The sequence below is a fragment of the Phyllopteryx taeniolatus genome, chromosome 19 (genome assembly GCF_024500385.1).
Source record: "Phyllopteryx taeniolatus isolate TA_2022b chromosome 19, UOR_Ptae_1.2, whole genome shotgun sequence".
NCBI classification, from domain to species: domain Eukaryota; kingdom Metazoa; phylum Chordata; class Actinopteri; order Syngnathiformes; family Syngnathidae; genus Phyllopteryx; species Phyllopteryx taeniolatus.
The window spans coordinates 18,628,913-18,656,903 of NC_084520.1; the positions used below are offsets into that span (position 1 = coordinate 18,628,913).

General features: G+C 48.7%; 2 protein-coding genes across 9 annotated transcripts in view; one reads left to right on the forward strand and one right to left on the reverse strand.

Annotated features, from left to right (window-relative positions):
* The window catches only part of LOC133469130 (protein FAM171A2), a 58,773-nt gene that overhangs the window by 18,751 nt on the left and 12,031 nt on the right, over positions 1 to 27,991 (reverse strand). The window lies entirely within an intron of this gene.
* Positions 179 to 27,510, forward strand: LOC133469140 (corticotropin-releasing factor receptor 1-like). 6 transcript variants are annotated; one of them, XM_061755843.1, is made up of 14 exons: positions 179 to 535; positions 2,846 to 2,936; positions 4,356 to 4,421; positions 4,505 to 4,633; positions 12,284 to 12,369; positions 14,747 to 14,853; positions 16,415 to 16,535; positions 16,688 to 16,841; positions 18,374 to 18,434; positions 19,213 to 19,285; positions 22,162 to 22,215; positions 22,283 to 22,418; positions 22,611 to 22,652; positions 24,272 to 24,410. In XM_061755843.1, the coding sequence occupies exons 1-13, from the start codon at positions 521 to 523 to the stop codon at positions 22,649 to 22,651; spliced, it is 1,134 nt and encodes a 377-aa protein (XP_061611827.1). In that variant the 5' UTR covers positions 179 to 520; the 3' UTR covers position 22,652; positions 24,272 to 24,410. The 6 variants fall into 6 exon arrangements, with proteins under 6 accessions (XP_061611827.1, XP_061611825.1, XP_061611823.1 ...); XM_061755840.1 differs by having other exon boundaries at positions 184 to 535; positions 22,130 to 22,215; positions 24,272 to 24,559; XM_061755841.1 differs by lacking the exon at positions 22,611 to 22,652 and having other exon boundaries at positions 22,130 to 22,215; positions 24,272 to 24,559.

A 27,991-nucleotide genomic window follows, 5' to 3' on the forward strand; every position in this document is an offset into this window, starting at 1 on the left:
ATGAGAGCTGCTGACCTCAACACCTTTTTGGGGGTGGGGGGCTCACTAATGCGCGCACTTCCTCGGCTCCTCCCACTTGGGCGCCGCTCCAAGTGGGAACACGTCACGTGTGCGCGCCGCGGAGGACGCGGGGTCTCTCCGCAGCCGCGCCACTTTTCCGCGCGTGCGCGTGGAGGAGCGCTCACCTTTCCCGCAATCGCGAGGTCGCCTTTCGCGGGGTGGGCGGAGCGTCGACGCGCGCGTCCGCGTCCCGCCGGCGCGTGACCGCGAGCGAGCTGCATGTGCGTAAGCGCCGTGGACTCGTCGTCACACACACCGGCAGAAGGGCAAGAAGAAGACGAGGAGGACGAGGAGGAAGAGGAGGAAGAGGGGGAAGAGGGGGAGCGAGCGCCGCCAGTCGCACACAACGACAACACTCCACCTCCCGTGAACGCAACACTCGCTCCTCCATGAGCGCAAGAGCCTCTCTTCTTTTTCTTCTTCTCTTTTCTTCTTCCTGCGAGGAGGATGTGAGGGGAAAATGTTTGTCCTCCAGGTGAGTTCTTTTCCGACATTCCCCAAAACTCATTGATTGCTTGTCATCTTCCCGTTTGTCAATGCGACGCTTCAACATTTGCAATCGCTCTTGCCGGCGAGGCCAACGAGCGGCGAGTTCGCTCGGCTCACAGCTCTGAGGTTCTGGGTTCCAGTCTGGCCTTCGGGTATGGAGTTTGCACGCTCGCCCGCAGAAGTCAGTGCTTTCGTGGATTTTCGTGCTTCCTCCCGCACTTCCAAAACATGTTCGCTTCATCGAAGACAAACAAATTGTGCGTAGGTGTGAATGCGCGTTCGTCGATATGTGCCCTGACATTGGCCGGCGACCAGTCCAGAGTGTAACCCCGCCCCTCACCCAAAGTCAGCTGGGATAGGCGGTCCGTCGGGAAGAGAAACCAGACTCTCAACCTGAGGGGAGGAATTATCAAGTGGAATGGAAAAACTCCATTTCGGCTCAGGTGGACCTGTAAGTAGGATTTGGGTTTCGGTTTCATAACTGTTGGCTTGTAGAAAGTTGGATGCGAACCAGCGTTTGAGGTCAGAGTTCATTCAGGTAGGAAGGAGGAAGAGTGCCGAAAGGGTAGGGGGAGAGCTGCAGCTGGGTGTCATCCGCGTAACTGTGAACGTCGAAAAGTTGAAGGTAGCATGTAGGTGATGAAGAGGAAGGGGCCCGAGACAGAGCCCTGGGGCACACCAGAAGAAACAGGCGACGAATGGGATTCGAATGATTTCATTCGAACAAACTGCATGTGGCCAGAAAAGTAGGAACTGAACATTTGCAATGACGACCTGTCTGAGTTAGATTTTCCCAAAAAAAAAAAAAATATATATATATATATATTAATAATAATAATAATGATTCAAAAAAAGGGCTTAGGGTTTTTGTTTTGTCATGAGAAATTTGTAGAAAATGAGACAAAAAGTCAAGCCGTGTGTTTTGGCTTTTCCCTGTCAGGGGGCCACCGCGGCCAAAGTGTAGAAAAGGAGAACGTCACGGTTGGCATATTCCCATTGAGGTTTTCGTCAGGATAGTGGAGTCGGCCTCTTCCAGTCCGAAGCTTCAGTTGGATTTGTTTTCGGGATGTTCGGGGGTTCTGTAGTTGAGACGTTGTAGTTGGAATGTTCCATTTGGGATTTTCTGCTCAAGAAGACTTGTCGTCACACTTAGTTGTCACTTAGGATGTTCTCGCGGGGATTTTCTCGTTGCGATGTTCTCGTGGAGATGTTCTTGTGGGTATGCTCTCGTCGGGATGTTCTCACGGGGATGTTCTCACAGGAATGTTCTCGTGGAGATGTTCTTGTCGGGATGTTCTCATCAGGATGTTCTCCTTGAAATGTTCTCTGTGGGAGATTTTCGTGGGGATGTTTTCATTGGCATGTTCTTGCGGGGAAATTCACGTCGGTATGTTCTCGTTGCGATATTCTTGTGGGGATGTTGTCGTCGGGATGTTCTCAAGGGAATGTTTTCATTGGGATGTTCTCGTTGGGATGCTCTCATGGGGATGTTCCCACGGGGATGTTCTCATCGGATGTTCTCGTGGGGACGCTCTCGTCGGGACGTTCTAGTTGTGAGGTTCCGCTCTGGATTTTCCATTTTTTCTGTCCGCTCATCCAGGCGGCACCAAAGCGATCTGAGATGAAAGCGAATGAAAGCAAAGTCGCAGCTGCTATCTCGTTGGGAAAAACGTGTGTGTGCGCGCGTTTGTGTGTGTAACGTAATGTGACACGTGACCTATGTATCACGCTACAAGGTCACTAATATGTGAAGGCGATAATTCACATGACATTGACAAGATGTCATAGCATGTTTTGATGATGTCATCACGTGATGACGTCATCCCTGTTGACCAGTGGCACGCCACGCATTTGCTCGCTGGACCGTCATCCACTTAGTCAAAGTCATACTAAGCAAAACCAATGCAGCATGCAACTGGAGTACGTACGTCATTCACAATCGATATTCACGAGTGAGACCACAAATTGACAACACTTTCTTCTTTCGTATTTTGTTTGAACTTTACAAAAGAGCGAAAAAGCGGCAAAAATCGGCTGTTTTTTTTTTGGGGGGGGGGGGGGGGGAAATGTTTCTTTGGATGTCATTATCTGTCTTATGCGTTAATGTGTACAAAAAAATTCATCAGAAGGCTTAGGATGAAGGAGTAAATGTCGGTCAGTGCTTATGATAATGTTTAGGCTGGCAGAGCAGGCCCTGACCTCCCACCACGATGTAACATCGACGTTCGCGTAACGTTTCCGTGACGTTCGTGTAACGTTTAGGCGACGTTCGGGTGACGTTTGCGTGTTTCTGCAGATGTGCGCCGCCTTCTTCGCCTTCCTGCCGCCGGCCTCTCGGGCCGATTTGACGTGCGACGCCGTCCTCGTCACGGCTGCCGACACCTCACGTAAGTCAACACGCACGCATGCGCGTCAATGATGATGACATCACTGATTACAGGAATCCAATATTAGTTTCTCGGTGACCTGACGTCTTACAGGTTTGACGTTATACAAGTACACACACACACACACAAACATGCACGCACACAAAATGCTCCTGTCAAGATATTCCGGTCCAAATATTTAATTGAGAAGTTTTAGTTGTGATGTTGTTGCACACGCATTCACATGCACAAGCACACGCACACTTCCAGCAAAGTTTGATTTGTGCTGAAAGCAGCAAATATTGTGTTCAGGTGACCAGTACATGTGTGTGTGTGTGTGTGCGCGTGCGTGCACTATAAAGTCCTAGTTGTGTGGTCTCATCTCGTAATTTCAATCAGACAATTCCAAAGCTGCCGATGTTTGCTTGTAGAATGCTAGCGAATGACGCTCATCAATAAATGGCTTGCTATCATCATCAATGAATTCATGAATGACTTCGTCATCATCATTAATGAATAAATGAATCATTTAGTCATCATCATCATTAGTGAATGAACGTCGCCAAACAAATAAAGGGACAAATGAGCACCCGAGCTGACGTGTTGTTAAAAATAATTCATAAATATGTGACTTTAATTGCTTTGGACAGCTCAAAGAGTGTTTAAGTTTAGCAACCAGGCGGCGTTCCCCCCCGGTTGCGTCCCCCGCCCCCTCAGGTCTGGTCTCAGTGCTCCAAAGGCTCCCAAGTTGTCAGAGCAAGAACGGCGAAGCCCGGGGACACGTTCATGTTTGCCGTAGTGGTGCTTGTATGGCCGCGGGACCTCTGTCACCACCGCTTATTGTTGCCCTTAAACACACACACACACACACACACACACACAGTTACAGACACACATACACTCACACATCATGGAAAGCCGTTTGAGCATTTATTCGCTTTTACTGATATCCAGCTTAAGGTGCATGTACTAGTACGCTCTTTGTCCTCAATACGGTTAGTAAGACATTTAAGCACATGACCAAGACACACTAGTACAGAACGACTACGAAGCACTTGTAAATGTTTTTTCCAGTATTGTATGACATTTCTGCACACTAGTAACACAACATTGGCATACTAGTGGGACAACTACATGTTACTAGTGAGACAACACTAGGAGTGGGCAAATTGGTGCTGGTAGTATGGTCGAAGAGGCTACAAGCGCGTGATACATGCCTACTCGTGTTACTAGATCAGAACAGTAGTTTACTAGTAAGGTTTCATTGCGTACTAGTCGGCCAAAAGTGGAACTAATGTGGAAAGGAACATTACTAATAAGACCAGTTCCACTAGTGCACTGAATTGTCTTAATCACTAAACTGGATATCGAGGATATGGAAGAAATGCACGCACGCACGCACGCACGCACACCCATTTGAGCTGCCGTTTGTGTTTTCAGTCCAATCGCTGTCGTCCTCCTGGAACGAGACGCTGACGCAGACCAACGCGAGCGTCCAGCCGAGCGGTGAGGGAGCAACATCAAAGACACGCAGGAAGCGCACGCGAAAGCCGGTCAACGCCACTTCCTGTTTGTGTGTCGCGCGGCAGGCGCGGCAGACGCGTTCTGCGAGGCGTCCCTGGACGGCATCGGCACCTGCTGGCCTCGCAGCCCCGCCGCCCGCGTGGTGGCCAGACCTTGTCCCGAGATGTTCTACGGCGTCAGATACAACACCACCAGTAAGAACGCCGCAGCCACACGCCAACTACGAGCTAGCCGCACACTGCCTTCATCCACGCGATAGCAACACGCTAGCTACACACTATCTGCTTCCACGCAACGGCAACGCGCCAGCTGCACAAAACCTACACAAAATCTTTACACCGTCTACATGCCATCGATACACCTTCCGCACATTATGTACACGTGGGCAACACGCCATAAAACATACATGCCACCAACACACGACCTACACGCAGTCTGTCCTTCACACACCTACGCTCTATCAACATGCCATCGACACAGCATCTTTACTTGCATCCACACGCCATCCACATGGACTGAATGCGCCATCTTGCCACTGGCAGCAAAGACAAAAGATGGAAAAAAAAAAGAAGAATCTAAAATGGAGTGGAGTTGCTCCCTCGGGCTCCGGCGCGTTTGTTTTCACAAATTTGCATGAGCATTCTAATTTGAATGCAGAGACAAAAGCGTCATCGTCAAGTTGGCAGAGGAGTGTGCAAACAAGGCCGCTAAGTAGCGTATGTGTCGCTATTTCCTCGTGCTAACATTTGAGAAAAACGTCAACATCAATCTCATCAAATAGGAGGAGGCTAACGGCTAACGGGATGCTAACGGCGACGCACAAACACAAAGCGTGCCTAATGTTATTTGTGTTAGCATGTTGAAAGCGTGGCTAATGTGGCCAGTAATCCCCCCCCCCCCGTCCCGTCCCCATACTGCGGTTCACTTATTACGGATTTGGTTTATCGGGCAGTGTTAGTGCAATAACTCACCTGCGGATATGTCACACAGTCAACTTGATTGGCCAATTGATTTCAGCGTGGCAGCGGAAGGTCAATTGAGCTAATGTTCTTAGCAGATGAAGAAACCTCACTGAGTACCATATTCGTGTAAAACAAAAGCCACAGTCAGAGTTGAATGGAACGCCAACCTGAGCCCGACCAATAGCTAAAGAACACACTCATGGCGACTAGGAACAAAGAACCACTTCCATTTTCTGTACCGCTTTATCCTCACAAGGGTCGCGGGCGTGCTGGAGCCTATCCCAGCAAACTTCGGGCGAGAGGCGGGGTACACCCTGAATTGGTCGCCAGCCAATCGCAGTGCACATAGAAACAAACAACCATTCGCTCTCACATTCACACCTACGGGCAATTTAGAGTCTTCAGTCAACCTACCACGCGTGTTTTTGGGATGCGGGAGGAGACCGAAGTGCCCGGAGAAAAGCCACGCGGGCACGGGGAGAACCTGCAAACTCCACACAGGCTAGGCTGGATTTGAACCCACAACCTCAGAACTGATGTGCTAACCAGTCGTCCGCCGTGCCGCGGAACAAATACAAGTAAAGAGCAACGTTTAGCTTAGTTTTTCTACAATTACAGTACTGTAGATTAAAACATCACCGCAATGAATTCTGGGTAGTCATAATACTTTTGGCCGACGACATTGCCAGGACCGTGAGTGCGAGGAACGGTACAAATGGTTTGTTTGCTCGGGCTGTTGTTCGAGTCATTCAAGCAGCGCCTGCTTCGTAGGCGTGCGCTTGTGTTCTTTGTGTGGATGGCGACTTCAAGTAGACAAATAAAATACCTGCGCCGCTCTCTAAAGTGCATGGTATTTATGAAACATAAATATATATGGAAATATTTAGTCGCCATGTCACAGATTTCATTTACTGCTGGGTTTTCTGGAACATAATCCACGCGATAAACGAGGGTTTACCGTTCGTGTACTGTACGTGTCGACCGGCGGGGCTCAGGCCTGGTACCCGCGTAAGGATTTATCAAATCGTAAAATATATTTTTTTATCTGTTCCAGCGCCCTCACATGAAGAAAAACAAATTGGGCATTCAATGGTTTTGGTCGTATTGTGTGTGTTGTGCTCTGATAATAACACCACACTCATAAAGATTCTGTTCCACCACCGATCTTGAATTCAGTCTGCCAAGACAGAAATCTCCTGTAATCAAACGTGATCTAACAAAAGCGAAGAAGAAGAAAGTTCTTCTTCTGAAGAAACCTAAAAACGCAAGGTCGCAGAGGGCACGCGAGAGGAGGAAATGGAAAAATACAAAACTCAAAGAGAAAAAAAAAAAACTTGGCGCAGACGTTAAATAAGCACTCTCAGGCTTCCCACAGCCGCACGAGATGGTCCTCCACTTCTGACGTCCACTGGACTTTGTGGTTCGGGTGTTTGAAGCGTGTTATTTTACTGCTATGCTTTTATTTTGAAGGCCTGGTTTGACAGGAAAGTTTCCTGATTGTCGCCGAAGGGATTGGAGGCGGGAGTGTTGTAGAATGGCGGTGTCTCATAAAAGAAAAACCCTTTTTGCCGTTTGCCCAACCCACTTCAACTAAATACGACATCAGGGAAGACGGGTTTGTTTTGATTTGCGGTGGCTTCCTTGCTCCTCAGTCAGGTCGCTTCTTGATTGGCTACATTCCGTTCCACGTCACTCTCGAGACGTGAACACAAAAAATATGTATTTAGTTCTTTATTTTTAAATATTGAACACGTTTACGATTTAAGATCGTCAGCCCGACCCGTTTGGGACGGCAAGGTGACGAATTGGGACAAAGAGCTGCCCGATTGTCTTGATGTTGTGATGTCAGCGTGTTCTGCAGCGTGGCTAATGTTATTTGTGTTAGCGTGTTGAAAGTGTGGCTAATGTTTTACATTTCCGAGCATGTTCACTAGTGTGGCTCATGTTGTATGTTAGCGTGCTCGCCAGCACGGCTAATATATCTGTTAGCATGTCGACCAGTGTGGCTACTGTGTGTTAGCATGTTGCCTGAATGGCTAAATGTTATTTGGGTTAGCGTGCTGTAAGTGTGGCTTTTACTGAGTGTTAACATTTTTACCAGGTTGGCGAATGCTGTGTTAGTATGTTAGGTACTGTGTTTTATTACTTAGCATGTTCACTTGTGTGACTAATATTGTATGTTAGCTTGTTCACTAGCGTGGCTAATGTTATTTGTGTTCCCGTGTTGGGCAACAAGGTCATCCTTACCAACTTGTTGGTAAGGATGACAAAAGGTGACACTGCGGAATATTGATAGTTGCCCTGTGGACGTTATTGATTGTAAAGTATACTTTAGTGCTCTATTTTTAAACAGCATTTAATTATTCATCCTACCTGAATATTTAATGAGCTCAGCCGCCAGGTCACATGACTCCCTTTGCCATCTTTTTTTATAGCGCTGCTGTCAACGTTTGTCACGTTGGTGACCTTGCTAGCTCGTCCTCACTCGTGCATACACACAAACACGCGCACACAGACACACTTCCAGGAACGTTTTATTTGGTTCTGAAAGTTGAAATGTTGTAGTTGGGATTTTCCCGTCGGGAATGTTCGGTTGGGAAGTTGAAATCAGGATTTGTTTTTTTTCTTTTTTGTCGGGATGTTGTGGTTGCCATGGTCAAACAAATCATTCCCATCATCATGGAAACCTTTTTTTTTTTTTTTTTTGAAAGTCATCAAAAGGTCCAAGAGTCATTGGATGACCTTGAACAATGCCAGGACCACTAACTTGGCCAAAGGACTATTGGAAAGTGGGAATGAGCACGAGCGGAAGAAGAAGATGGAGAATGACGAGGAGAAGACATGATCCCCGATAAAGTGTTTCCCTCTAAAAATATCTCATCCATTGTATGGGTGAATATGTTCCATGAATCATCCCGCTGGAAACAGGCTGGATTTCCAAAATTAGACCCCGACAAATCCTGGACTTAACGTCTTTTGTTTGTCTGTTTGTTTCTTCCACAGATTCGGTTTCATTGACTTTTTGCTCTTCTTTCTTTCGAGGGAGATCCTCTTTGGACACACGACACGACACTGATAACTGAAAACAAACATATTACAAAATTCTATAACATCGTATCACTTTCTAAAACCTTCTAGAATATTCAACAGTATTTTAACACATTTTCGAACAAGCTAAATAAACCCCATCTAAAATCTTCCAGAACAAAACATCCGCCCTAACATGTGCTGACGGTGCTAATGTGTGCCAACGTGTGAGGCGTGCCGTCAAACGACATCCGGTGGGCGTGTCCAGCCTGCATGTGACAGCTGTCAGTGGCGCCCCCCCACACCCACACACACACACACGCTCATACCCACACAGCTAAAGCAAAACCAACCCCCCTGTTTTCACTTGCTGGTCTCCAGAGGCAACTTGCTGGATGTACAGCCCCCCCCCCCCCCCCCCCCCCCCCCCGCTCCCACTCCCCTCCTTCCTCAGCAAAACCACCAACCCCCCCACCATGCTGACTTGTGGAAGTCAAGATGGAGGCGTGTGTGCATGCATGTGTGTGTGTCGGGGGGGCTTTGGGGGAATTGTTCTCCGACGAACAAGCCTCCCGACCAGCGTGCAGCGCACACGCACTCACGCAGTGCGGTGGGAATCGGAGCTTGTTATCCAACTAACACGCACGCACGCACACACACACATGCACACACATGCAGTTCCCTTCAGTGCTGTGGGAATGTGCTCCACTTTCCTCTTTTGGCCCAAAGGCAAACATCACTTGTCTGTGTTTGCGTTGCGGAACGTCTCAGTCGTCTGCTTCCAAAGTAGCAGAAAACCTGTTTACAGGTTTCGTTTCACCCGCCGTTGTGGGAATTCTCAGTCGTGGCCGTGCCGGTGACTACACGCGGCGCACAAAAGCACCGGACAGCCGCGCGCGGCTACGGGAAGTTACCGCATGCATGGAGACACTGGATTCGATAGTTGAGAAGTCACTGAGAGAAGTCCTGACATCAATCACTGCATAGATAAGTCACCGCATTAGCGCCCTGCGTGAAATCTTGAGGTGAGTCACTGTGCTGCATGAAGGCACTCTTTTCGCATTGACTTGATACATGGAGTCGCTACATCGAGACACAACAGAACCGTGGAGATAAGTCACTGCGTCAAATTATTCAGGTAAGTCACTGCACGGAGTGAGCGCATCAAAGCGCCGCATCCAATCACAGACGAGCCCCTGCATTCAATCAAGTTGCTACATCGAGTCACTGCATAGAATTATCGATGTTAGTCAGTGTATCGAGTCACTGCACGAAGACGCTGCCTTTAGAACGAATGCGATAACCCGCCGCGTTTGAGTTTATCGATCGAGTCCCCGCCTCGAGACAGTCGCTATGTGGAGTCGCTTTTTATCGAGCGAGCGCCGATTGTTTGCTCCCACGTTTGCATTGCTGGAGTCGCTTGCGCGCGGTCTTGGGTTGCCACGGTTACCCGACACGTCAATCGCACTGAGGCGCTGAAATCCTTTTCCCGGAAACCTAATTAGCGGACAGGAAGGACGCGAGCGAGTCGGCGTCGGATGTTCCGCATCCCGCTCGAGGATTTAGCACCCGCTCGCCACCGACAAAGGTCGCGGACGAGCCCTGAAATATGAGGCGGGATGCTAATAGGACTCCTGGCTGAGCCTTCGCTTAAGAGAGCGGTCGCTTGGCAGCCGCTGACGTCTGAGTTCGGCGCTCGACGGCCCCAGCGAGCGCTGCTGCGGCGGAATCTCAAACGAGCTTCCCGGTCGGCCGGAGGTCACGTTGGCGTGGAGATTGCGGGTCGCGATATCGGTTCGGGCTTTGGGGACTCGAGCGTGATGCGGCTAATCTTGACGTGAGATGACATTTCCCCATTCGGCGCCGCGTCGCTATTTTTAGCCCGCCCGCCCGCCGTTCGCACGTTGGCGCCCTCGGGCTCCGCTGTCTCTTGGCGTGCTTCCAAACATTTGCATCAAGACACCGCATTGAGTCACTGCATTGACTTGCTACCGGTAGGCCCCTCGATTGAATAAGTCATTGAATCAAGTCTCTCGATTAAGGGGCGACACGGAGTCACTGCGTTGAGCCACCGCTTCCGGTCGCTCTATTCAATCATAGAAATAAGTCACTGCATTGAATCATAGATTTGTCACCGTGTTGAGTCACTGCATCGAGCCACTGCATTGAAATCACTACAATAAGTGCAGAGTCACTGCTTCCAATCATTGAAATAAGTCAGTGCACGAGTCACTCAGTCCAGTCGCCGCATTAATCGGCTACGTCGGCTCACTGCGTCGGGTTACTTCATCGCGTCACCGTATTGACACATGGAAATAAGTCACTGCATCGAGTCGAGTCACTGCATCGAGTCATTTTATAGAATCATAGAAATAATTCACCGCATCAAATCATTCAAACGAGTCGCTGCATCGAGTCATTGAAATGAGTCACTATCAAGTTACAATATCAAATCACTGCAAAATTTGACACATTTTTATTTGTGGTCTATTCTGTTGGGATGTGTGTGCGTGCATATTTCTTTTGAGTGTATATCTTTTGTTGTGAAAGTACTGTAGAAATAAAGTTGAGTTGAGTTTGGCACTAATGTAGAACCTCCATTTTTGTCGTACACCAAAGTTATAAAAGTTATTCTAAATCAAGCTGCAGCATGGCGACTTCTTGACACAAGTCACTGCGTGGAGTCACGAAACGAAGAAGACGGCGTGAAGTCGCCGCGGAGGAGTCTCGAACAAGCTTCCGAGTCACGAAGGTCACGTCGGTGCTGCCGAACGTGCGCGGAGGCGGCGGGTCGCGATCTCGGGTCGGGATTTGCCAACTTCGGCTCATCTTCACGTGCGATGACGTTTCCCCACTCGGCGCTGTGTCGCTATTCTATTATTTAGTTGGAAAGTTGCAAAGTTGTTACTCGGTAAAGAGGTACATTTGTAAAGTTGGGAAGCCGTACAGTCGTAATGTTGTAAAGTCATAAAGTTCGAACGCTGTCATGTTGTAAATTTGCACAGTTGCAAAGTTGCAAGGCTGCAAAGTTCGAACACTGTAAAGTCGTACACTTGTCAATTTGTACGGTTGTAACGCTCTAAGTTGTGACGCCAGCTTCATTTTCATAGGGACCCGCCTTCAGAAGCGTCTTGGCATCTTTTAAGACCAAGCCACCAAAAACCACACACACACACACACACACGTGTACAACCACACACAAACAAATGAACGCAACACGCACACAAAAGGCAGCCGACACACATGATGTTAGTGTGTGCGCTGCTGTTGACATTAACGGCGTGAAGAAGACTAATGAGAGTTCCCATGCTAAAAGGTCACACACACGCACACACAGACACACAAACAAAGCAAATTCGTGTTGTCATTTTGGGGAATACGACACATCGGTGTGACGTGTATGTTTGTGTGTATTACGTGCATGTGTGTTTGTTTTTGTGTGTCTGTAAATGGAATAAAAAAATGAACGTCGTCGTTTTCAGAAATGTTTCACTTTTGCAGCGTGTGTGTGCTAACGTGTTCATGTGTCTTTCTGTTTGTGTGTGTGAGAATGGTAATGGAATAGTTGATTCAATGTATATTTGTTTATGTGTCTGCGTGTGCTTGTTTTGTGTGTGTGTGTGTGTGTGTGTTAGTAAATTGAATAAAAGATAAATGAATGTTCTAATTTTGGAGAATGTCACTTTTGCAGTATATGTGAGCAAACGGAAGTGTGTGTGTGTGTTGGTATTTTGGGGAAAATTTTGTGGCAAGCGTGTGCTAACGGGAGTGTGCGCATGTGTGTGTTTGTTTACGTGTGTGTAAATTTGCCATTTTCACGAGTGTCCCAATGTGGCGGCGTGTGTGTGCGTGTAGACAGCGTGTACAGGAAGTGTCTGTCCAACGGGACGTGGGCGGCGAAGGGCAACTACTCCATGTGCACGGCCATCCTGCACCAGGAGGTGAGCCGGCGTCAAATCGTCTTCCCTCTTTTTTTTTTGTTCTTCCTTTCCCACCGACCGAGCGGGCAAAAGTTGCGTTTTTGCCGCCGCGGCCCGCTTTTTGCTTTTCGTCGACGGGGACGCGCGCATGTGACGTCATCGCGATCGGTTGCCGAACTTCGCCATCTGCTCGCCGTCCTGACGAAGGCAGCTCCGGAATATTCTCCGTGGGGGTCTAGGGAATCGTTCCCTCATTCGCTATATCCAGAGTTTACCTAGTGGACCTAGTTACTTCCTAAAATGTCCACTCAAATTTCTTTTGTCGCGATTCGGGAATGATGAATGTTTGCGAACGCTCCCTAAACACTTTACATGGCCGCATTTTCATATAGTTGACGTTCAGGCTAAACCGATTCATCGAAGATTCCCGAATCATGACACGGCGCTGCCTTGAGAAACTTGGTTGTTGTTTTTTTTCCCTTCCCTGAACACGCTTGTATCTGAAAACAAATTTCAAATCTCAAAATCTCAAATTTGGGTTTTTTTCTTTTTAACAAGGAAAATAGCACTCTGTAATACTGTACTTTATCAAAAGATGAACGAATAACATTAATTCCATCGAATGGAAAGACTGAATCAGTTTAGGCGTCATGTTTTAATTGACCTTCTGGTGTGTCGCCTTGGCAACTGGGGGGCACCGCAACACTCAACAGTCATGCAGACACAAACCAAGTAGAGACTTCTTCTTCTACTCAGTAAGTTGCGGTCATTTTTGTTTTCCGTAGAGGATAAAGAATATATGTCTGTGAGAATTCTTAGATTATCCGTCTTAGATGTGTTATATATTCAATATTCGAAAGCTCTTAACAATGCAACTATCAATGCTAACCGTTAGCATGTCAATGGTATTTTCCATTGTATGTTAGCATGAAGCTAGCAGTTCGTGAGCCCATATCGTTCAGTTGTTTTAAATATACAACGTGTAATTATATTTGTTTAGTTTTGAAGTAAATTTCAGCCTACGAGAGAGACAAGAAAGCATTTTGTATTTTTTTGATGACATGTTGACTATTGGTTGGTGACGAATTGTGGGATGCGCTGATGACAACAAATAGCGCTCACGTGGAGGGAGCCCAACGCAGCCCGAGAGATTGCGCGTGCGTCAACTCATCGCCATGGTGATTTGGCCATGCAGCAGCTGATTATGGGATGTGGGCAGGTGCGTGCGTGCGTGCGGATAAAAGATTTTAATCCCGACGCACATGCCAGGAGGTCACGTAAATCCCGCCGCCGGTCCCGCTCAGGCCTTGCTCCGAGAAAAAAAAAAAAATCTGTCATCCAATCATTTTCTGCTGCGTTTGTCCTCATTTCTCTGGGGACTGGTCGCCAGTATATAAGAAAACAATGGACTGGTCGCTAGGCAATGAATGGGTGAACAACAGACTGGTCACCAGCCATTTTCTGCCATTCGCGTTGTTGCTTTTGTGACCTGTCTTCAGCCTTCCGATTGGCTCACAGCACTCCCTCCTGCCCGGGCGTGCAAATGAAATATTAATCACGCAATTGCTGCAAATTGCCATGACGAAAAGCCGCAAAACTAAATTGCCTATAGAGTATATGCCACTAGATGGTGCCAAGGAAGTACTAATGAAACTCCTCAAGTCACTTTCACGGAGGATTGGTTCCCAAAATAAATCGCAAAAAAGCGGGCAACACTAATAGTAATCACGAAATTAATTATTAAGACCGGACTGATTGATTGGCCGATATCAACCCTTTCCAAATTGGCCACAAAAAAAAAAAATTAAAATAAATAAAATCATTGGATTTTTGTCGATTTAATTGAGACAAAAATAATGACATTCAAACGTACATAGAAAAACAAAAAAATGATTTCTCTCTGTTGTAAAGTTAAACAAATACGAAAGGACAAAGTCTTATAAAACAGTTCAATGTTCAATCAAAGTCATATCTTTACTGTTGAAAGTGTTAAAGGACCAAAAAAGAAGTTACTTCTTTAGTATATATATATATATTTTTTTTTCCCCCCCCCACACGCTAGGTTGACTGAAGACTCGAAATTGCCCGTCGGTGTGAATGTGAGCGCGAATGGTTGTTTGTTTCTATGTGCCCTGCGATTGGCTGGCGACCGGTTCAGGGCGTACCCCGCCTCTCGCCCGAAGATAGCTCCAGCACGCCCGCGACCCGCATGAGGAGAAGCGCAACGGAAAATGGATGGATGGATATATTTTTGGATTAATTGTCCAATGAATTGATTGTAATTTTACTCTGCCAAATATCGTCATCGGCGCCGAGCTTAAAATATCCGTATCAGGCAGCCCATAATAGTAACGATAATAAGGATGACGATGATGATGATGATGATGATGCTTTGCAGAAGAAGGCCAAGATGCACTACCAGATGGCGGTGATCATCAACTTCCTGGGTCACGCCATCTCCATGCTGGCGCTGCTGGTGGCCTTCTTCCTCTTCCTGTGTTTGAGGTGAGCAGGATAATCCGCCGCCCCCCCCCCCCCCCCCCCCCCCCCCCCCCTCATCCCGCCTCTTATTCCAAAGCGTTCGGTTACAGAACGCCAAGTGGGACACATTGCCGCGTGTGAGGAGAATACGTGAAGACAATCGAAACACTTTGATGCCACCGCGTGAGGAGGAGACAAAATGGGACGGGGGGCGCAGATGGGCGGTGGGGGCAAGGGTGGCAACGCGCGCACGCAGAAATGTGGCGGCGGCCGTTGATCCGAGAAAGACTTGCAGACCTCGTGGCCCCGAGAGTGCGAAAAGCGCGAGTGAGAAAAAGAAAAGCGCTTGACAGGAGCACGTTTATGCACAAGTCGTGTTGGGGGTGAGCCGTGACCCTCGGGGGGAGGGGCAAAATGAGGCAAAAGCTCCACAAAATAGCCGAAGGTCACGTGACGGGAACATTCGGAAACGCTCAAATGAATTTGTCGTCGGTGGCGCCGCCATCCTAGTGGTCGGCACGTCTGCCCCACAATTGAAAGTTCCCCGTTTGAATCTGGGTTTTTCCGTCCACAATCCAAGACCATGTTAGCGTGTTAGCTTCATCGAAGGTGACGAAATGTGCGTTTGCGTCGGCCGGACCGAGATGGTTCCGGAAAATCCTCCGCCTTCGCAATCCCTTTGCGACGACGGCGTTCCTGATGCACTGACGCCACGCCAGCGCCGCACTTTTTTTCGCAGATTTTGAAACATCTAATTTTCGCTATGTCACGAGATTTCACAGAGATCTTTTTTCCACGTGGACAAAAAAGGCGAGTCTGTAAGAAGCACAGCGGCCAAAGTTTGGGATCAAAAAAAGAAGATCAAATGCGACGCGTCTCTGAAGTGGCTGATGCGACCGCACGTCAACATCGCTAAAGTCAACATCGTTAGCTAACGGAGTATAGCGTCGTTACAATGAATTGGAATCCGTCACAGGTGGTTTGGATAGAGGGAAGATGGAAACGCCTGCTTATTGAACAAACGCTCACAAAATCAACAAGTAGCAAACTGACGGACGGATGCTAATTGGCTGATACTTCGCCACTTAACTGACAGCCAACTCTGCGCTCTCATTGGCTAACTCTCACCTTTTCAAGCCACACACATTCAAAGTGAAAAATACTAAAGCCGTGGTTCTCAACCCTTTTACACCAAGTACTGTATCACCTAAAAAAAAAAAAAAAAATATATATATATATATATATATATATATATATATATACAGTGCTATTTCCTTGTTGTTATCATACATAACCAACTGGAACAAATGAATGAACAAATTCCAGTTATTTATACAAACAGCGGCTGTTTGTGGTCGGGCTCACGAAACGGGAAAATCTGTGACTAATCGGCATGAAAAAATGTAAATAAGACGGGGATTTTGGTAAAAACAAAAAAACTAATAAGAATAATCGGGGGATCGGGTAAAAAACCCAAAAATAAATACGTGGGTGATCAGGTCAAAAAACCGCTTGAGGTGTTATGAGCAAAACTTGGCAGAGGCATCGGGAGTAAGGTTTTACGAGTTTGCTTGCGGTGCGGCAGGAGCATCCGCTGCCTGAGGAACATCATCCACTGGAACCTGATCAGCGCCTTCATCCTGAGGAACGCCACGTGGTTCGTAGTGCAGCTCACCATGAGTCCGCAAGTGCACGAGAGCAACGTGGTGAGTTCCGCAAAAGTCAACCTTCCTGAAATCGACTCTTTTCCGTTCACGTTTGCGCTTTTTTTCGAATCTATTGATTTCATTTTGTATTTGACTTTTTTCCACATCGAGCTCGAGCGCAGAGGTTTATGTCAGCCTGTTTTATTTGGAAGGTGTGGTGCCGCCTGGTGACGGCTTCCTTTAACTATTTCCACTCCACCAACTTCTTCTGGATGTTCGGCGAAGGCTGCTACCTGCATACGGCCATCGTGCTCACGTACTCCACGGACAAACTGCGCAAGTGGATGTTTATCTGCATCGGATGGTGTACGCACGTGCCCACAAAAACAAACACACACACACACACACACACACACTCAGACCACGGGGCCCGTCTTTGAAGGTCCCATGGCACCTGGTTGTTGTCGTTGCTTAGCTTAGCTTAGCTTAGCTCGGCATATCGTAGCATAGGCAATTTGTCATCGGAAGCAGTCGTGAACCCTTCGGAATTTGCTGGATTCCGCCGTAAATGTGATCCACGCATCCGTCCATTTTCTACCGCGTATCCGAGGTCGGGTCGCGGGGTCAGTAGCTTGAGCAGGGACGCCCGGACTTCCCTCTCCCCAGCCACTTCCTCCAGCTCTTCCGGGGGGGTCCCGAGGCGTTCACAGGTCTCTCCGGCGTGTCCCGTGCCCGGAACACTTCACTGGGGAGGCGTCCGGGAGGCATCCTAAACGGATGCCCCGGCCACCTCATCTGGCTCCTCTCGATGCGGAGGATCAGCGCCTCTCCTCTGAGATCCTCCCGCACGACCGAGCTTCTCACGGTATCTCTAAGGGCGAGCTCGGACACCCTGCGGAGGAAACTCATTTCGCCCGCTTGTCTCCGGGATCCGCAGCTCGTGACCGTAGGAGAGGGGAGGAACGTAGCGCGACCGGTAAATTGAGAGCCGAGTTTTTGCTTCAGCGACCACCAGAGCTGCATTCCGATTGGCCAGCCGGTACCCATCGGCTGCCTCGGGAGTCCCACAGGCCAAAATGGCCCGATAGGACTCCTTCTCCAGCTCACCGCCGGTGTCGGGGACTTCCAGGTCTCACTGTTGTCATTGCCCGCGTGAGCATTGAAGTCACCCAGCAGAACGACGGAGTCCCCAGCGGGAACGCTTCTCCGGCACCCCCTCCAAGGACTCCAAAAAGGGCGGGTACTCTGAACAGTCAGGATCCGTCCCCCCCGCCCGAAGGCGGAGGGAGGCTACCCTCTCGTCCACCGGGGTGAACCCCAACGTACGGGCGCCGAGCCGGGGGGGGCAATAAGTATACCCGCACCTGCTCGCCGCGGGCAACTCCGGACCGGAAGAGAGTCCGACCCCTCTCGAGAGGACCGGTACCAGAGCCCGAGCCCGAGCCCGAGCCCGACTATATCTCGTCGGAACTTCTCGACCTGGCGCACCAGCTCGGGGCTCCTTCCCTGCCAGAGAGGTGACATTCCGCGTCCCTAGAGCCAACTTCTGTAGCCGCCCGGCTCGCACTGCACCCGACCCCAATGGCCCCTCTTTTGTGTTTACTAAAGAGTTTTTTTCCCCTCCAAAAGCCATGAGCACACATTTAAGTGACACGTCCTCCAAAGTCTGACCTTTGACAAATTCCCCAAATTCTAATGTGTGTGCAATATTTCATGTGCTTGAAAAACTGTGGAAGTTCTGCTAGAGTACATAGAGCACAATTCTATTCGTTATCTTCCTGCGTTACTGTCGATCTTTGATTGTAAGTTTGATTTTCTTGTCTGTATTTGACTGCAACGCGTCGGCGGCGCACGTGCGCAGCGGCAATAAACGGCCTCGTCTTGTCTCCACCCGCCAGGTATCCCGCTCCCCATCATCGTGGCCTGGGCCGTCGGGAAGCTCTACTACGACAACGAGAAGTCAGTTTTGCCTTCCGGCCGCCGCGCGCCATTTTCACCCACGGACGCAAACACATTGCGACTTGACTCCTGGCGCTTTTTCAAGTTACAAGGCTTCGGGTTACGACCTTCCCGCGCGAGCGACGCGGGAAAAAAAACGGCTCGGCACGCTAAAGACGACGAACCGTAACCACACGCAGTCAAACGCATTCGGATCAAATGGGAACACTCGCTCCTGATGTCGCTCACTAGGCAACGCCCCTTAAAGGCAAACACTCAACATGAATACTACGTCGTTATTATGCTTCTTTTTTTACAATTTTCTCTACGATAATGTATTGAGCTTGTATCTATTGCAGTGTTTTTGTTTTTTTTTTTGGAAAAAGAACAGATTTTCAGTGGCTCTAAACGGGGTAATGAATGCGTCTCCCGCACGTTCGCGGTCTGCCTTTTTTGGGGGCGGGGGAACCAATCTCCGTTTTTGTGGAAAAGGCTTATTGGCGGTCTTTTCCCGCTTATTGAATAATTTTGGGGTGTTAAGAAAAGCTATTGTATGTGGATCAATGATCCGTGAATTTTCGCTATTCGCGGTCGAGCCTGGTGCCCCACAAATGGCGGGGGGGGGGGGGGGGGTTGGGGGGGGGTCCACTGTGGCCGAGTAGTTTTTTTAGCGTGCTCGCGGAATGATTGAAACGTGCAAGTCAAGGTACCGCTGGACTTTGTGAAAAGCAACCAATAGCGAGCCAGGATCAAGTCGAGTGCGGTTACCATGGTGACGTGTGTCCTGTCCTGCGGCCAGGTGCTGGTTCGGGAAGCGAGCGGGCGTCTACACGGACTACATCTACCAGGGTCCCATGATTCTGGTTCTGGTGGTGAGTTGCTTTTGAAAGTTCTGTTTCGCCTTGGTGACGGTTCGCACGGGACTGCGAACGCTCGTCCGTCGCCTTCGACTACCGATAAGAAGTCGGACGAAACCCCGATTTTTCCATTCCCAAAAATGAACTTCATGTCGTTCAACGTCTCTTTGTACTCCGAAATGAAAGCACACGACTAAGAAGGAATAGAAGGGCCAAAATCAAATCAAGTCAAGTAAATATCAAAATAATTCAATAAACGGGCACGGCGGACGAGTGGTTAGCACATCTGCCTCACAGTTGTGATGCTGCGGGTTCAAATCCGGCTCCGCCTGTGCGGCGTTTGCGTGTTTTCTCTGTGCCCGCGTGGCTTTTCTCCGGGTACTCCGGTTTCCTCCCGCATCCCAAAAAGGTTAATTGAAGACTCTAAATGGCGAATGTGAGTGGTTGTTTGTCGACTTGTGCCCTGCCATTGGCTGGCGACCAGTTCAGGGTGTAGCCCCGCCTCTCGCCCAGAGTCAGCTGGGCGAGAGGCGCCCGCATACCGGCGAGATGGATAATTAAATAAATACTCAAATGAATAAATATTGAAATAATTAAATACTGAATAATTCAACACTTAATGACACATCCTTTCTATTTATTGAATGAAGTATTTACTTCTTTAATTTCTATACTACAATATTTTGAACATTAGCGTGTTTTTTTGGAAAGAAAAGCTACTTTTGTGTGAAAAGCTGCAAACGCAGCAAGCCGAAAGCCGCGCCCACTTTCTCGGGTGTCGCGCGGCGAGATCTGAATTTGATTCAAAGAGCCAAAAAGCACGCTAAAACCCGGAAAAGCCAAGTAAGCTACGTTAGCGTTCCACTTTAGCTGACTGCTAGCCGGTCAAACATCAGCGAAGGTTCCAGTTGGTCAATGAAGTCAAAGACACCGTGAAAAAAAACATGACTTGTGAATGTACGAGTACAGCTCACTAACTCAAGTGGTGGAACGTTGCCGGTGCATTCAGGAACGTTTTTCAGTGATGAGGGTTTTGGCTGTGGAGAAAAATGCAAAATGAAGGTTCCGCATAGTACCCTAACGGTTCTGCGACTGACTTGCAGGAATACGGGAACTGCTTCACTACCAGAATGGTTTGCAAATAGTACCTAGCCCGTGTGTGCTCAATCGTACCCAAAAGCACAACAACCATTTGGGTGCTCTGTAGGACCATTCGGTTTACAGTCAAGGCAGGGCAACAGGAGCAATAACTTCATAATACTTATTAGGCTAAGGCAAAACAAAAAGTACTGGAATAAGATTACAAAAAGTAATCCCAAAAATTTTAAAAATACATGAACATTCCAAAAATCAAGAAAGACGAGGGATAGACTCGCATGACGTGAAACATGTCACGACAAGGACGTTTGCAAACACAGACCGAAAGAAAGCGTCCATCCATTTTCTGTCGCGCTTCTCCTCACGAGGGTCGCGGGCGTGCCGGAGCCTATCCCGGCTGTCATCGGGCAGGAGGCGGGGCACACCCGGAACTGGTCGCCGGCCAATCGCAGGGCACATACAAACAAACAGCCATTCGCACCTACGGGCAATTTAGAGTTGTCAATGAACCTCGCATGCATGTTTTTGGGGACGCGGGAGGAAAGCGGAGTGCCCGGCGAAAAGCCACGCGGGCACGGCGAGAACATGCAAACTCCACACAGGCGGGACCGGGGATTGAACCCGGGTCTTCGGAACTGTGAGACCGAGGCTCTAACCGGTCGGTCGCCGTGCCGCCCTGAAAGAAACCAGGGAAGTAAATACAAACAAGTGGACGAGAGCTGAATGGTCGACACAAGGAACGGGGCTGACGAGAACAGGTGGGGACGAAAACCTAAGAAGCACACAAGGCGAGATGAGGGTCAAGGGAAGACAAGACCTAACATGAAAACAAACGAAATCTGAGCAAAACAAAGCAAAAGTCCACAAAACCACGGATCAGCACAACGTTGGGGAACGTTGCGGAGCATTGGGGAACGTTGGGGAAGGTTGCAGAACATTGGGGAATGTTGTTCAACATTGCAGAACGTTGGGGAATGTTGTTCAACATTGCAGAATGTTGGGTAACATTGCAGAACGTTGGGGAACGTTGCAGAGCATTGGGGAACGTTGGGGAAGGTTGCAGAACATTGGGGAATGTTGTTCAACATTGCAGAACGTTGGGGAACATTGCAGAACGTTGGGGAACGTTGCAGAGCATTGGGGAACGTTGGGGAAGGTTGCAGAACATTGGGGAATGTTGTTCAACATTGCAGAACGTTGGGGAACATTGCAGAACGTTGGGGAAGGTTGCAGAACATTGGGGAATGTTGTTCAACATTGCAGAACGTTGGGGAACGTTGCAGAGCATTGGGGAACGTTGGGGAAGGTTGCAGAACATTGGGGAATGTTGTTCAACATTGCAGAACGTTGGGGAACGTTGCGGAACATTGCAGAACGTTGGGGAACGTTGGGGAAGGTTGCAGAACATTGGGGAATGTTGTTCAACATTGCAGAACGTTGGGTAACATTGCAGAACGTTGGGGAACGTTGCGGAACATTGCAGAACGTTGGCTAGCCTCTCGGGAAAAACGCTGCGGGTTCGAAAACGTGGCAGAACCTCGCCGAGGAGCTTGACGAATTCAAATGAGATGCTAATGAATCCTCTTCCATTGACCACGACGTCGCCGAGGACGCGATCCTCGACAGGCCGCATCCGGGCTGACCTTGGCCACAAGGGTGATTTGCGGAATCTTTTGTGATGTTTCGGCGTGTACTGCTGCGATACTCTCGGATCCTCCGTTTGCCAGCAGAATATTTGCAGAATGTGTGTGCGTGTTTCAGATCAACTTCATCTTCCTCTTCAACATCGTCAGGATCCTGATGACCAAACTGCGAGCGTCCACCACCTCAGAGACCATTCAGTACAGGTAGACCGGTCGCCCGAAGGGCGCGGGCTGCCGTCGGCCGGCGCTCACTGAGCGTTTGTGTGTCCAGGAAAGCGGTGAAGGCCACGTTGGTGCTCCTCCCCCTTCTGGGGATCACCTACATGCTATTCTTTGTCAATCCCGGCGAGGACGAGATCTCGCAGCTGGTCTTCATCTACTTCAACTCCTTCCTGGAATCCTTCCAGGTGAGACCCACACCCACACCCACACCCACACCCACCAGCGCCCGCGGCCACGTCCGCAGGACATAAGGACAACTTTCGGACGCCTTTCGGACGGCCTTTGGACGACATGAGGCGAATACATTCGCACGACATTCGGACAATTTCCGTCTGGAGCGTGCTGACTTTTGTGGTTTTGGTGCGTCTGTCCCGCAGGGGTTCTTCGTGTCCGTCTTTTACTGCTTCCTGAACAGTGAGGTAGGCTAAGTCCCGCCTCCTCTGCCACATTGCGGGATGCGTTACCATGACGACCGGACACAACACAACTCCGTCGCTGACATTGCAACTGGGTCTAACAAAGCAGTCACGTGACCTGGACGGGCACGCACGCGCGATACACACAGAACACACACCCTCAACGCACAAAATGGGCATAGATGCAGGCAATACACACATTCACATTCACACGCTCTCCATACATACACATGCACATACAACACACACGACATTTATGTGTGAAACACACACACATAGCACACACACACAAGACAAATACACGTTACACACACATACTACATACAGGCGTACCCATGTGTGCAACACACACGCGCGCACACACACACCATACAAAATGCACATACGACTCACAGAGACACACATGCATAAAACACACACACAGCATAGACACAGAAGACGCACACATACAAACGCGTGCGACACACACACGTGCAACACGCACATTCACACAACACATATGACATGCATACGTGACACACGCAGCACACGCAAAACATGAATACACATTCCTCAAGCACACGTGTCCAACTGACACACACGTGCACGACACACCCTACACACGTGCACGTGACAAACATACACAGGCGACACACATACGACATACAGTAACATGCACATCACACACACTACATATACACGTGACACAAACATGCATGACACACATTTGACTCACACGCACACATGCGCATGATGCAAAGGCACACAACACACACACGTGCGTGCGACACACACATATGCTCGCAATAAACACACCACCCATATATGTGACACGCACACACACCCACGCACAAGGTGGCGTGTGGAGTTTGGCCGTCCAGCGAGCGTCATCAAATTTCATTCCTGCGACGATGCGGTCGCCATGCCGACCGCCGGCCGCTAAAAGGAAGAACGAGAACGGACGTCCCGTCAGGAAGCCGCTTGATTGCCGGCGGCCGCAGGATATCGATTCCGTGTTTGCACACGGAATGAGACGGATGAACGTCCTCCTCGTCGGTTGAAGGTGCGGCGCGGAAACGGCGAGGGCCGTCCCGACGTGTTTGCTAACGTCGGCCTCAGAGAACAAAAATGTCAGCCGACAGGCGAACAACAGGGATTGGATTTGGGCACGTGCGTGGGGAGCGTTCATCGATTTGACGATTTTTAATCGGCGTTCCGATGATGTAGTGTACGGCATCAGGTCGCCATGGTTACCACCTCCAACACAACGCACGCAGATACCGACACAACACAACTCAAGTACAAAATTGTCACAAAGATTTCACACATTGTGTTTTTTTTTTCCTGCGTCTGCGTGTGTGTTGTGTGTATTTTGTGGATGTCTGTGTGCATGGTGTGTGTGCTCTGTTTGTGTCTTTGTGTGTGTTTGTGTCTCCTGTGTCTGTGTTTATTTGTGTGTTTGCATGTCTGTGTGCGTGTTGTGTTTGTGTCTGTGTGTGAAATGCACGAATGTGTGTTGTGTGTATGTTGTGTTTGTGTTCTTTATGTATGTGTGCATGCTGTGTGCACGGTGTGTATGCTGTGTGTGTGTTTGTGTGCATACATGTGCGGTGTGTGTGCGTGCGTGCGTGCGTGGCCTTCAGGTGCGCTCGGCCGCCAGGAAGCGCTTCCACCGCTGGCAGGAGCAGCACTCCATCCGGGCCCGGATGACCCAGGCCATGTCCATCCCCACGTCGCCCTCGCGGGTCAGCTTCCACAGCATCAAACAGTCCACGTCGCTATGAAAACCCGGCGCCCGCTTCGCCCGCCCGGCGCCTTTGATGAACTCGGACGATTACGGGAGCAAAAGATGCCCGCTTTGGATCTGGAACGTGAGTGTGAATGCGGCGCACGTTCCCGTCCACCATCTTCCCTCCGGGACTTGGCGGCGCAACGCGATGGCACGGCCGCCCGTCACCGTCTTTCCGGAAACTTTCAACACATTCCGCGCTTTCTACCAAAATCCTTTTCCCGCCTTGAACACGTGCACGCCGTTTGTTTGGGATCACACGGCAATGTTGGAAAATGAGCTGGTGGACGTGTCACTTCCTGCGTCCAAAACAAATAGCAAATGCTAAGCTAAGGTAGCAAATGCTAATGCAAAGGTATACGTTAGCATGTAAGATGCCTTTCTGCAAGCTGTTGTGTGAAAACGACAGCACGTACCAGACTGGCAGATAGGACATTTCCTCCGTCCGAAACAAAAAGCAAATGTTAAGTCAAGCTAGCAAATACTAAGCTATGCAAGCAAATGCTCATGCTAAGGTACGCGTTAGCACATAAGTCTCCTTTCTGCAAGCTGGTGTGTGGAAACGAGAGTGTGTGACTCATTTCCCGTGTCGAAACCCCAAAGCAAAGCCTAAGTTAAGATAACAAATCCTCAGCTAAATGTTGGAGTTCAAAAATCTTTTTTCGCAGAAAGCCAAACTGAATCACTGAGGAGTTGATTCTGTGTCAACCGCCGTTGCAATTGTTAGCTAGCTAGCGCCCAGCTCGTTAGCTGCGTGATGAGCAGACGAGGGTCAAACAATTAACAAATAATTAATGAGCTAACAATTAATGAACTGCACTGGAGAGGCTTCTGGTCTTCTTCTCTTGACATCAACGTTGCCGTTGTTGTTTACTTACTGGTCGGCCAATCGGGAACCTCCTTGTAAACCTCTCCGGCCGCAGCGGAACGTCGTTTGCGCGCATATATCCAAAGATGTGTTTGGAACAAACCACAGATACGAAGACAAAACACAAATGCCAACACCCTGTAGCATCCTGGCTAAGCGACGTGGCTACATGGCGGACATGTTGGCGGGGGCGACGTTCCCATCAAAGGCAATGCACAAACGTTGACATTAAGTCGTAACTTTCACGTTTCACAACCGATTTTCATGAGGTTTACGTTTTTGTCAACGGCAAAGTGTGTGCTATCAATACAAAAAAAAAAAAAGACCCAGAAATATTTTTACCTGTGAAAGGTTACTCCCAGTCGCCAGGACTTTGACCTCCTAGCTTAGCGTCGCCGTCGGCACGCATATCAAAAGGGGCGTGTCATATCTGCCTATTCATATCTGTGGAATAAATGCTCAGACGACTTTCCGTATGCCGCTGCGTACTTCCTGTTACTCACTTCCTGTAGCGTCCTGGCCCCGCTGTTTTTGTTTCCACGTGTGGCATCAAGTGTGTGATGTCATCAACACGCGTCACATTATGTGAAGATTGACACTCGCGTCTTGGTGTGCTAGTTGGTGTTTGTTGTATTTATTTGGCTTCTTGACATTTTCCTATGGACCCCGGGAGACCACCTGAACAGTTTTTTTTGTTTTTTGTTTTTTATGTCGCACACACAACTTTAAACTCACGCTTGCAAGATACGTGAAGCCAGACGCACAGCGAGTGACTCTGCCAAATACACGGAGTATGTTTCCAGATTCAGATTCGCTGACTAAGTTGGGCGCACCAGATACAAAAAGTTTGCGGGTGCTACTTGCAAAGTTGCGCTTGCAACAGCCGTGTATCAGGGTTAGGCCGAAAATAACATTTGGCTCTCATACACACCCAAAAACTCACACACTCACCAAAAGTCTCACCCAACAAATCTCTCACAAAAAAATAAAAAATCACACGAACAAATCTCTCTCACGCACACCAAAAAAATAATTATATATATATATATATATATATATATATATATATATATAACACTATACAGCCAAACAAACTCCCTCTAACAAACCTCTCATGTACACCCAAAAACACACATTTACACCCCAAAACTCACACATACAGCCAAACAAACTCTCACACCCAAAAATCTTGCATACGCTCCGAAACAACTGACATCTTGTTTTTGTTGTGAATGGAAGGATTTTAGCCACGTGAGTTTTTGGGTAAGTGTGAGAGTTTTTGTGCACGTGAGAGCCTTTAGTGCACCTCGTCAGCACGGCCGGCGCCACGCACTAAGTTGCGCTCTGCATACGTGTGTGCGCAGTGTTGGCAGGAACTCATTCCATGAAATCTAATTACGTACATAATAGAACTCATTGTGATCATTACATTACTGGGAGAAAGTGTCTCATTAAATGAAATTTCCATGATCACAATTTTACATATGAAAAATATTTGGTAAAGTCCACGCTTGTGATTCGCTCCCTCTGGGCATGTGCCATTCTGCCGTAGTCTCAAACATCACCTTTTTTCCCAGTATGACCTCCAAGCGCCACCTTGTCGCGCAATCTGTTAGTTTGACATTTTGAAAATGTTCGACTCAGAGTTGAGCACATTCAATAACTTTGACTTTTGAACACTAACATCTTTATACTTTTTTATGGAACATTCCCGTATTTGGTTGTCATATGAAGCGATAGTGTCGAAATTGTGCACATTTGTCATTAGGTCAACATGGTATGGTATAGTGGTTTTCCACATTGAATGCAACAAACCCATTTTTAATGATTTCTTTACATTTCATCATGTTTTGTGATCAGTTTATTATTTGTTTAAAGAACAAATATGTGGGTAATTCCAAAATAATGATCCACTTTTTTGTAGGAAACATCCAAGGTTCCTGCTGATGCAATAATTCAAAATTAAGAGGAGTATCAAAATGTAATCAAATGTAATTACTTGAGTAAGTCATTGAAATAATGAGAATTTTCAACAAGGGTAACTAACGAATTGTAAGCCATCTCGCAGGAGCGAGCTTTGTCGCGCACGTGCAAGACAAAAAAAACAAACAAACAAAAAAAAAAAAACCTCAAACGTTCATGTCGTGTCCCGGGTTGTGTGTTGTCCTACTGACTAATAAAGTGTGTGTAGCATTGACTCAAAACAAATAAAGTAGTCTGCTTTATTTATGGCAGCGACACACAGGACTTCCTGTCAAAACACGCGCACGCGCACGCTACATGCGACACATGACAGCGGCGTTTGTCTCCAGGGCCGCGTGAGAGCAGCGTCCACATTTGGAGCGTTTTGTGATCCTTTTAAGCTGTCACCGGGGGAGGGGCAGGGGTGTTGCGCGAGGGCCGCACTGGGGCGTAATCAAGTGCACGCGTGATTCCAAAAGTGGATCTGCGCACGAGGACTATCCTCGCCTCCCTGCGGTCGGCGTCGCCGTCGGCCCGTGCTGATTGTTCGGCGGGGACGTGTCGGGTGGTGGTGGGGAGGGAGGGGCACGGGGGTGACTTCCTGCAAGGACCCCCACCCACCTTCATTTTAGAGGTCAGGAGGATTCATCATCGCCGACGGCGTTCCCACGGTGACGGCCTGCGCGTGCGTCCGCTGCATTTGGTACCTCGGCGCACGTAATCCGCCTCAAAATAGCACCGCCC